The sequence below is a fragment of the Accipiter gentilis genome, chromosome 22 (genome assembly GCF_929443795.1).
Source record: "Accipiter gentilis chromosome 22, bAccGen1.1, whole genome shotgun sequence".
Classification (NCBI taxonomy): domain Eukaryota; kingdom Metazoa; phylum Chordata; class Aves; order Accipitriformes; family Accipitridae; genus Astur; species Astur gentilis.
In genome coordinates, this window is record NC_064901.1 from 3,598,307 (window position 1) to 3,609,399 (window position 11,093).

The window sequence follows — 11,093 nt, forward strand, 5'->3', positions numbered from 1 at the left end:
CTTCCCACCTCCCATGGCTCCAGCTTCCCTGGCCTCTGGGCCTTAAAAATAGAACAGAAAAGGCCACAGATCTCCTTTGGGTTTGCCCTTGGCAGCAGGGTTTGGCCCCAGACCTGCTCCAGGGAACCACTGTGCCCCCTTCCTTCCCAAGCTGGCGGGACCCCCTCCCCATGGCGGACAGGAGTGGAATGCTGTCCCTGAGGCTGAGGGGGCTGGAAACCTCTGCCAGGGCTCTGGCGGCAGGGGCTGGCTGGGCAGGTGTGGGGGCAGCTTGAGGGGAAATGGGGTGGGTGGACTGGCCTGGGGTGCCCGGGTGGGGACAGGGCAACGGCAGGGGAACGGGGTGGATGGATGGGAAAGGGGCTTCTGGGTGGGCACGGGGCGGCCGGGCTGGCACGGGGTGGCCGGACGGGCACCGGGCAGCGCACGCCGACCCTGGGAGAGGTGGACAGGACCCGGGGGAGCCCCGACCCAGCCCCGGTACTTCCCGCTCCCGCTCTGCACGGGCCGGTCCCTAGAAGCCCCGGGGCAGCCCGATGGGGAAACGGCCGGTGCCGGTAGCTGGAGGCGGGGGGCTCCGCCGCGCCCGGGGGCACCGACCGTCCCCGCGGCCGCCGGGGCCGGGCACCTGCTCCCGCCCCGCGGCGGGGCCGGGGCGGGCGGGGGCGGGGCGGGGCGGCGGCGGTGAAATACGGCGGCGGAGCGGGGCGCGCTCCTATGGCCCGGCGGCGGCGGCGGAGGCGGAGGCGGCACGGCGGGGCCGGGGGCCCGGCGGGGCGGCATGCCGGGGGCGGCGGGGCGGTAGCGGCGGCGCCGAGTCGGTGCCGGGGCGGCGGGAGCGGCGATGCGGCTGCTCGGCGCCTTCCTGCGGCTGCTGGTGGCCGGGGCGCTGGGGGCGCCGCCCGCCCCGGTGAGAAGCGGGGGGGGGCGGGAGGGGGGTCGGAGCGGGGGCAGCCCGGCGGCAGCCCGGCCCCGCCGGTGCCGCCGCCCGGGGTGGCGGTGGCCGCCGGGGCAGCTCCTCCCGGCGCTGGGTGGCGAGGGGCACGGCGGCGGGTCCCCCCGTGCCGCCCCCGCCAGCGCCCGCCTTTCCCTCCCTGCAGGCCCCGGAGGCGCGGGGGACCGCCAGCGCGGAGCCGCCCGGTGAGTTGGCAGCGGGCGGCCGCCGGTGCCCCGGCTGGGAGGGGGCGGCAGCCCGGGGAGGGCTGCGCGCAGGGCCGGGGGCGGGGGGGGGGGGGGGGAACTCGGTGCCCCCCGCGCCGTTATCCTCCCCGGAGTCCCGTGGCGATGCCGTGGCGGGGCTGGGGCTCGGAGCAGCCTGTTCCCCCACAGCCCGCCCCGGGCGCTTGCGGGCACCCGGAGCGGAGCGCAGCCCTGGCCCGGGCTTGCCGCCCCTCCGGTGCCGGGCTGCGGGGTCCCGGGCAGGAGTACTCCCCTTCGGCTCCCCTCTGCTCGCACCGGCGGGAAACCCGAGGGGACGGTTGTCCGCTGCGCTTGCGGGGCTGGGCTTCTGCGCCCGCCGAAGGAGGGCGGGGGAGCCGGGGAAGCCCCGCCGCGGCGGGGTGCGGGGGGAGGCGGCGTGCCTGGGCAGGAGAGGGGCTGCCGGGCAGGCGGAGGAAGAGCCCATCGGGGTGATGTGGTGGCTGTTTGAGCCCCCGCACCGGTGCGGTGATGGGCTTACTGGGGGCACGAGGGGGTCCTCTGCATCCCTCTGCCTCCGTGATGGATGCAGGACCCCACGGTGGCTGCTGCACCTGCCCCGGCAGTGGGTCGGCTGGGCTCGGCCTCTCCGGGGTGCCTCCTTATAGCCCCCACCCCCCTTTCTTGCAGTCCTGACCTTTCGGGAGATCTGGAATCGTAGTTTCTGCCGGCCTCTGGAGCAGCTGGTGGATGTCATTACCGAGTTCCCCAACGAGGTGGAGTACATTTTCAGACCCTCCTGCGTCTCCCTGCAGCGCTGCGGAGGCTGCTGTGGGGACGAGGGTCTCCGCTGCGTCCCCGTGGAGACAAGCACGGTCACCATGCAGGTAAGCGCTGCTGCTGTGGGGCCGTGGCTGTGCTGGGGCGGTAGCGGGCTCCTCGCCAAGCGCCGGGAGGGCGAACTTGCAGCTTGGCCACCTTCAGACATCGTAGCAGTACGGCTAACAGGGGAGCGGGCTTATTCACAACTGCTCAGATGCATGCCAAAGCAGGAGGGTCCCTCTGCCTGCTCGTTGGGCTTGTCCCTGAAGTCCAGGCGACGCTTCTGGTGGTACTGGCCTCGCTCCCTGCTTCCCTGCCCCCTCCTCTCTATGTGGTCCATCTTGCTGACTGCTGTCACCTTTCCGGACCTCCCCTGTCCTGTGCCGGGGCTCGGGGTGTCCCAGTTGCCTGTGACTGTTTGCTGGGGCAAAGCAGGCGCTGCCCCTGAATCACAGGGAGAAGCGAGGCTCTCGTGTGTCAGGAGATGCCTGCGATGGGACTGACAGTGAATGTGTGCTGTGGGCATGGTGAGCGTGAAGGGCTGTGCCAGCTGCATTTCCAGTTGCCACTGTGGAAGCTCTGTGAAGCAGTGTGGGAGATCCCAGCCTGCGAACAAGACGCCAGTCAGGTCTTCTCCATGCACCAGGCAGCCGTTGTCCTCACACTGCAGCCCTTGTGCTGTGCTGCTGTAGATCAAGCCGCTGCTGCTGCAGGGAGAAGGGAAAAGCTCTGCTTTGCCATGGGTGATGGGCTAGAGAGTGCCTGCAATAAATCACCAGTGATTTTTGTCCCTCGGGAGTTGAAACTGTGTTGGAAGGCAGGGTGGGAGTCTCCAGAAAATCTTGACTGAGGTGGAGCAAGAGCCTGACATGAATGGGAGGCAATTCCCCAAGCACAGCTCTCCCTCAACAGGAGGGATCCCTCTGCTGTGTGTGGGGTGGCAATGCCAGGCACTTCTGCGCGGGCTAGTGTGGATCACACTAATGAACATACCCTGTGAAGCCCCTGGATGTCCAACCTGAACTCCAGGCTGGGTTGTGGACTGACACGTCACAGGGGAAATCCTGCACCCCTGGGCTGGAGTAGCACCATGGTACTGACTCCAGGCTCGGTGCTGCGGGAAAGGGGGCCAGAAGGAGGCAGCAGCAACGGGAATGGTCTGGAAAACATGAGTAGGGGGATATTTCCATCAGAGAAGGGGGATGTGCAGAGTGGTCAAATACGTGAAAGCTCTCCACAAAGGCAGAGACAGAAAAAAATCTCCTCTAAGGCTGGGAAATCCCAAGACCATGGGACTTAAATTACAGCCCTGAAGATATGGGGCGGTACTAGCAGAGCCTCCCAAGCTGCCGGGGTGGCCAGGCCTGGCCGGTGCTGCCTGCATGCGGAGGTGGAGTCTCCGCTGCTGGAGGTCCCGAGGAACAGGTTAGACATGCATCTGCCCGAGAGGCTGGGGTGGCGAGGCAGTGCTGCCAGAGCCCTTCCAGCCCCCTCCTGCAGCTGGCTGGGAAGTAACCTTTGCTCCTCTTTCAGCTCCTGAAGATAAAGCCAAATGGGGAGGCACCCTACGTGGAGATGGCGTTCACCGAGCACAGGCAGTGCGAGTGCAGGTAGGGACCCCCAGGCTCATTTTGCAACCCTGTGCCCCTCCAGCAAGAGGGACCCTGCCAGCTCGCCCTGCGTGTGGGACAAGGATGCTCTGGGGGCACCCTAGCCATGCTGGGACACCTTCACTGTCTCTGCACTGGAGTTTGCCGGTGCTTATGGCCCTTGCTCAGCTGTGCCTCTGCAGCCTGCTCCTGGCAGCCGTGGGGGTGCGTAGCATTGTGCGGCCAGGTCATGAACCATGCACTGTCTGCAGGGCTGGAGCTGCTGCGGCACCCCGGCTCTGTGAGCAGGGATGTCTGTGTCCCCCATCCCTGCAGCTGCCTTGGCATGTCTGGCGTGTGCTCCCCTGGCCAGAAGAGTTGCCTGTGGGTAACAGAGCAAGACCGGTGCCTCTGAGGCAGGTGTTTGGTGTGGGACAGTGTGCCCAAGGTGGTGGCTCAGCAGGGAGCTCCATGGCTTGGTATACCTGAGTGTGACTGTGGCCCAAAGAGAAAGCTGAAGGACTGGGCCTTGGGCCTCCATTTAAGGGATGCTGCCCCATCCAGGGCTGGGGAGCTGTGGTTTACATCCAGGCCAACAAATGAAAGCTTAAAACGTGCAGTGCCAGCCTGGCATGGATACACAGTGCTGGCCTGGGATGGATGCGCAGCACCAACCTGCCGCAGACTCCTGGCACATAGCTAACCTCTCGGGGTGCTCACTGTGTCCCAGAAGTGGCGAGAGCTTGGGCAGTATGGGGACTCTGCCTGGGGGCTGCAGTGCTGTGGGAGTGGGGAGCAGCTCCAGTGCTGCCCGCAGCTGGTCCCCACCACAGAGCCTCTCCAGCACTGTCTGCATGGGGGGTCCTGGCGTTTGCTCTCCATCATGACCCCTGGGTGATTTAGTATTGTGAAAACTGGGGACTGAGTGTCCTGCTGGGCAACTGTTAGATGTGATGCTTGCCTGGAAGAAGAGCCTGAGTCGGTATTCCCCTGCAGTTGTAAGAGAGGCGGTGCTGGAACAGACCCAAGGCCCATCCAGCTCTGTGCCATCTCTGGAGAATCTCTCGGTGGATGCAGAAGGGGGAGCGGGAAGAAGCACGTGTTAATTCTCCCCCCTCTGCTTCCAGCTATTTTCCATGCAGGGAATTTCCTGAGCCTGTTGTGGTTTTCCTACCTAGGGTAACTCCCAGGGGATCTCCTGTGAGCACTTTTGCAGGTTGCCTTTGAATCTGTGTAAACTTCTTGCTTCTGCAGCACCTTTCAGCTTCTCCCTAAGCTGCCTCGCACACCTTTACATTGCTCCCCTTTGAAGTGTAGCGTAGGCGTGGTGAATGTCCCAGCCTTGGCCCCTATAGGGGATGCTTAAGCCAAGTATGTCGTGGCTGTTGTCTGAGAACCACTACTGAGACGTTGCAGCAAATCCCACATGTTACTCAGGACGTTGCATCTTGTTTAACCAGCTGAGCTATGAAAGCTGTCACTGAGAGCACCTGAAAGTGAACCTGTGCTTCCTGGCCTCATGGGCAAAATGTCACATCCCCAGGGGAGTCACCAAAGCTGACTATCCCCTGCCCCTTTCCTGTCTCTGCCTTCTCTCTGCCTACTGCAGTCAGCTCCTGGCTGAGGAGTTGATAATGTGGAGAGGTTGTATTGTGTCTGTTTTAAGCATGAATAATAACAGGTAGATTGTGCTGTACACTGGGGCATCTCAATAAACAACCTCCAGCAGCTCAAGAGACACCATTGCTCGAGTAACCGCTTCACTCTGTCCTTTTCCCACCCTGCAGGCCCCGGCAAGACCTGATGAGGTTGGGAAGGTAAGTGATGTCAGGGGTGGCGTTACCGGCTGGGATTGTGGGTCTCATCTCCCACACATCAGCCTCTCTTGTGGTGCTTTTCTTTCGAAGGAGGAGGTCCAAGGGCCGAGGTAAGAGAAGACAAGACAAGAAGAGACGTAAAGACTGTGAACTGTAAGTGAGCAGGGACAGGTATGGGTGGTGTCTTCTGCGTTTATTTCTTTGGGATGAGCAGCTTCATTAAGCCTTTAGGTCTTTACTGACACTGTAAGCAGTGAGAGGTTTGTGCAGAGCAGAACAGGAGAAAGCAGGGCAGAGGGGATAGTGCAGTCCCAGGGTTTTCTGGATCCACGAATTTCCACTTTCAGCCTCATCTTGCTGCCTGCTCTGTCCTTCCTGATGTCCTTGGCTGGTTGTTGTTTGGGTTACTTTACCCTTTCCCTCTTTATATTTAGCTGACTCTCAAACCGCTTGCTGTAACAGGGCAGGCTGGACTCCTACTGTGGACACTTTTGGGGTATGGTGCCTGTGGCTGGCACTTCCCTGTTGCATTTCCCCGTTTTGGCTGAAGCCTGCTGTTCGGTGTTCAGCCAGCACCTACAGCCCCATTGCCCTCACTCCTCCCTGTGAAGAGGCTGCCTGTGGTCCCTACCCCTGCAGTTCGGTGCTGGAGGGGCCAGGCAGAGAGGGGGGACCTGGGGCAGAGCAGGTTAGCCTGGGGGTCCTAGCGTCCCCCCCAGTCCCGGTGGTGCTTACTTTGTGCCATGCTCTCTTTGCAGATGTGGCACACCACGCAGGTAGCCTCCGCTCTGTCCCCGGCCTCGCTCCTGCTGCCTGGGTTTGAGCCAACTGTGTTTGAGCCCCCCACCACAAGCATGGGGGGCTTGTGGAGCTGTGCCCCTCCAAGCAGTGGTAGGGAGCAGGACTCCGGCAGGGGAGAGCTGACTGGACTGTTGCTTGGCCCTGGTGGGAACACAGCCTGGAACCGAGGACTCCCTTGCCCTGTCTGCACCATCGGCGGCAGCAGGACAAGAGGACCCATGACCAGGCCTGGGGCTGAAGATGAGGAGCTCAAGCAGCGTCTCGGTGTTGGATGGCATCCCGGGGGGCAATGAGGAGCGGAGCTGGTGGATGTGCTGCTGGAGCTGGCTGGGGACAGCATGATGTGGGGGGCGAGTGAAGGCAGCTCGGAGGGCTGCAGCTGCAAAACTGCTGTGTTCTGCCAGTGCCCTGCAGCTGGGGAGGAAGGAAACCTGGGGCAGGCAAGGCTGCAAGGCTGTGTCTGTCCCAGCCTTGGCACAGGTTAGCCCATGAGGGTGTCAGGGAGCTTGCCTGGTGGGGAAGGGGAGGGAATTTGGGTTGCCAGGGCTCCTCATACTCACAGCCACATCCCAGCCTTGCCCTGCTCAATAAAACCTGGTGGTCAGATGCAGGAGCTGGCAGTGTGAGCACTCCTGTCTGCTTTCTAGCAACTGCAGGCAGGGATCTTCCCCATGGGCACCCACCCAGACTGGAGGAGGGCATCCTGTGGTGGCCCAGGGCTTGTCCCCAGCACCAACTCCTGCAGCAGCCAAGGGGCTGCCTCTGGTGTGATGCTGGAGATGGGCAACCAGCAGGTCAGGAGCGAGCTGCTCCCCAGGCTGGGGCTTACCCACGTGCTGGAGCTCAGGGGGGTACTGGGAGACCTTGGAGGGAACTGCCCTTCTCCTCTACACCATGGTGTGGTGCTGGTACCTCTCCCTGTTTACCATGCCCATCTTGTTCTCACCCCAGTCCGAGTGTCTGGCTCACTGTCCTGTGGCTTTCCTTCTCCCTCACTGGGCTGATGTAAGGTTAGGGCAGTGGGGGGCAGGCAGGCCGTGGGCCTTCCCACCCAGCAAACACCCCGCCAAGGCTCATTCACCCAGCATGGGGACAGGCTGGCCTGGGGTCCTATCTCTTACTGGGAACATCCTGGGGTTTGTAGGGGACTGGTGGCCCTCACCGAGATGGCTGTGGGTGCTGCTGTTTCCTGCTTTCCCTGCTCAGTCAGGTCTGTGCCCAGGTGTGGGGGGCAGCCCCAGCCCTCACTTCTCCGTGCCCTAAGCAGTGCCCCTGGGGCTTTTCCTCTCCCCTTTCCTGCCTGTGCTGTGGGGGGGCTGTGGCTGGCTGCCAAGTGCATCCTGTGCGGCTCCGTGCAAGCTGTACCCTGGAGCAGCGCACATTGGTGGAAACCCTAAGGGCGAGTTGGGCACCAGCATGCTCGTGGGGCACCCCTGGCACGGGTTTAACGCAAAATTAAGGGTTATTGAAAGCTTCAGGCAAACAGCTAGAGGGAAAGATGTGCAGAGGATTCAGCGTTACCATCAAATGAAGTGACCTGTGGTTTATCCTGCACTGAGGAAGAAGAGTGGGGCCTAACATAGCAGGTGTTGGGGTCCAAGGCAGCTCCTGCCCACATCTGACATGGTAGCATGTAGCCAGGGCAGGGTCCCTCAGAGCCATAATGCTGGTGCTGCCTGGGGCTGGCACAAGGACATGGGGCCAGGGCAGGTCCTGTGACAGTGGTACCCTGGCAGGGAAAGCCAGTGGTGGTTGTTGAGGCAGTGTGAATCTCCACACTGCCACCACACAACGTGACATGGACTGGGCGAGTTGCACCTATGCAGCTGTGCGTATCCTCCAGGAGCTTGCTGGATCCCTTTTGGACCCCATTCCACTTCTGGCATCCACAGTGTCCTGGGGCACAGCCTACATGGACTCTGCCTCAACAATGACCCATGAAGCTCCTCCTTGGCTGCCTCACGGATGAAGGGGACTTGCTGCTCCCCTTCCTGGGTCAGGATCTGCATGGGCCACGTGGCACCCTAGCTCCGGTGGCCTGTCCTGGTGCATGCAGGCTCTTGCCAACCCTGCGTGCCATTTCAGCCTGGCTGGTTGTGCTTTGAGGCTAAGGAGAACTGTGTGCAGTGCTCAAGGGATGTACATAATGGTTTCTGTATTGTTTTTAACAGTAAAACTTTCACTGCGGCAGTATTAAACCTTTAAAAAGGAAGTTACATAAACCCAAGGACGTTAATGAATAAAAATGTTTGTCAGGAGTGGTGATTAGGGTTAAGAAAAATTCAAACAAACTCCCACCCAGCGGCTTTTCCTAACAGTCCCTGGTGTCTGGCGTCACCTCTTTGGCTGCTGCTTGGCACTGAGAGTTTTCAGGCAGCTCTGCCCAGAGCTGGGGGGGACCGGGTGCCTGCCTTGCACATCCACCCTATGTCGCTTCTCCCCCTGCAGTGCCTGAGCCCCCTCGTGCTGTGTGCGGCCTCACCCTCTGCTCCTCCCATGGCATGGAATGTCGGGGTGGATGGCAAGGACGTGGGTGCCTGGGAGGGATGTGGCTGTCCCGCTACGGCACAGAGGATCAGCTGGGGCAGAACAGGAGCAGGGGAAGGCACCATTAGCATGAGAAGTTTGGAAGCTCCATCTCCAGGCATCCGGGGCTCCCTCCAGCTCCTGGGCATGTTTCACTGAGGCTTCACCAGCAAAGGGAACGTGATGAGCCCTGACACTCTCACAGCTGCTGCAGGCATCACATGCCCAGGGGAGGACCTGTTCCCTTCCCTCCCCCTGCACGTCTCTGCCAGAGGGGAGAGTCCTGGGACCCCCAGGACCCTCCTCATCCCAGTGGGGACTTCCAGCAGGACATCGCACCAGACGGTGACATGAGGGTCAGGGTGGAGGCCTGCTGCCCTGAGTGGGAGAGCAGGGCTCCTGACCTTGGGGCTCATGGCCACCACCCATGCTCCCTCCCAAAGGGACCAGAGCCACTGTCTGCCTGTTCCCCCTCTGTGTTGCTCCCAGTTGTGCCTTTTTTGGAGGCTTACACCAGTAGTTCCTCCCTGGCCGCAGGAGACATGTCCCCTGAGCGCCTCAACAAGGTCAGCTACATCAACAGACACCCATGTTGCCCAAGCGCTGCAGAGCAGGGCTGTAGGAGGGGACTGGCTCCCTTGAAAAGGGACTGGGGCAGACCCCAGCCCCAAAGCCAGCGGGGAGCAGAACAACCCCATGCTGATCCTCTATGGACAGGCACCAAATGTGCCCCAGCCCCAGTGCTCCCAAATCCCCCATCCTTCCCCTGCCTGCGTACCCCTTGTAGATGGGCAGCTGTTTCACGGGAGCAGCACGCCACTGGGTTATCAGCGTCCCTGGGCTCCCTGTGTCTCCCAGCCTTACGGAGCAAAGGTTTGTTTAATAAAGCTTTAGGAGGCAGAGCTGCAGCAAGATGGTTTAGAGGGAGAGTTATAGGGGAGACAAAACATAAGCTGGGCTCCAGGCTGCACTAGGAACAAAACATCACATAGTTTTTGGGAACTACCTGAAAAAGTGATGTGGAGATCAGCCCAGAGATGTAGTATCATAGCTGGTGAAGCCCTGATGTTAAAGCTTCTCTGGTAACCTCCATCCTCCCCAGTCCTGGGATGCCAGCGGAGCGCTGCCCCGCAGCAGCTCCTCCCTGCACATGCCGGTGCAAGTCTCCCACGTGTCTCTGTGCAAATAAAGATGTACTGAGGTCTTAACCCCTCGCTTGAAATTTACAAGATTTTGCATCCTCACAAAGTTGGGCATAATCTTTCTGCTTGTTGCAGCCAGTGATGTTTGCAGTCTCAGCCTGTTTTAAGCTTTTGCCAGCTCTCATGCATCTATTTTAGGCTGTGAGAAAAAGGGTGGCTCTCACTCCCGTCCCTGTTATTTGTCTTGCTGGTCTTACTTTGGAAGTTCCAACTTCCTGACAAGGGCCACAAACTCTTCAGCAAGTTAATCTGAAAATAATCCCCCAAATTTAACATCCTCCGGACAGCACTAACATGGGAAACTGGAAGCCCACAGGTAAGGGCCACTATGCCTCAGGGCTGGTACACATCTTCTACCCTTGCAAGGCTCTTCATCGCAGGCCAGCCCTTGGGGCACTTCTTGCCGATGCCTTTGGCTTGCTCTCTTCTGTGCTGTCCCTTGTCCCCCCTGCCTTGCTGGCTCCACAGCGTGACTGCTCAGGGCTGAGCAATCCTAGCATTGCCCAAAAATGGCCCCACTCAGCTCTGCAAAGCTCCACCGCGGTCTCCCAAAAGGCAGTCAAACCACTGTCTTCCAGCTCCTCCCTTCCTGTCCAGAGGCAGAACAGCTTTAACTGTGTGAAGCAATAAAATGCATTAAATACAGTCCTGATGTGACTTTAGGTAATGGCTGCTTTATCTCTGCGAGGCCTAAAGGAGGTGTTTGGCAATGAACTCACCAGAGTTTTGTTCCCCTCCCAGTGACTCCTCTTCACACATCTCTCCACCACCATCACCTCGATATCCAAACCCCTCTACAGATACATTATGCTGGGTTTTTGTAATTTACCTGTGCTCTCCATCCTCTCCAGGCCCACGTAAATCTGCTCAAGTCAGGCAGGTGAGTTGTGCCAGCAGCATCCCTGCCGTCATCCCAGGCCCTGCTTCACTTCTTGCTGGCTCAGACTTTTGAAGGAGGAGCCCTCAGGCTCTGGTGGGAATTAAAAGGCCCTAGAGACTGGGGGTTATAAACAGGCTGGGCAGAAAAAATTGGTCTCTGTTAGGTAAAGATTGGTGGGAAAAAGGAACTTAGAAGTGTTTTGAGAAAAAAACAAAGAACCAAGCACACAGATTGTGTTTGGGCAGCAGGTTGTCTTACACAGCTGACCCCTTTGCATCCTACCAGGCCTGCCTTCTGAGGCACAGCATTAGCCTTTCGC

At 60.4% G+C, this 11,093-nt stretch overlaps 1 protein-coding gene across 3 annotated transcripts; it reads left to right on the forward strand.

Moving 5' to 3' along the window:
* Positions 1–775: 775 nt before the first annotated feature.
* Positions 776–8,389, forward strand: PGF (placental growth factor). Of its 3 annotated transcripts, none has more exons than XM_049825876.1 (7): positions 776–910; positions 1,101–1,140; positions 1,828–2,024; positions 3,493–3,569; positions 5,336–5,365; positions 5,456–5,518; positions 6,124–8,389. In XM_049825876.1, the coding sequence occupies exons 1-7, from the start codon at positions 845–847 to the stop codon at positions 6,143–6,145; spliced, it is 495 nt and encodes a 164-aa protein (XP_049681833.1). In that variant the 5' UTR covers positions 776–844; the 3' UTR covers positions 6,146–8,389. The 3 variants fall into 3 exon arrangements, with proteins under 3 accessions (XP_049681833.1, XP_049681834.1, XP_049681836.1); XM_049825877.1 differs by having other exon boundaries at positions 5,459–5,518; XM_049825879.1 differs by lacking the exon at positions 5,336–5,365.
* The last annotated feature ends 2,704 nt before the right edge of the window (positions 8,390–11,093 follow it).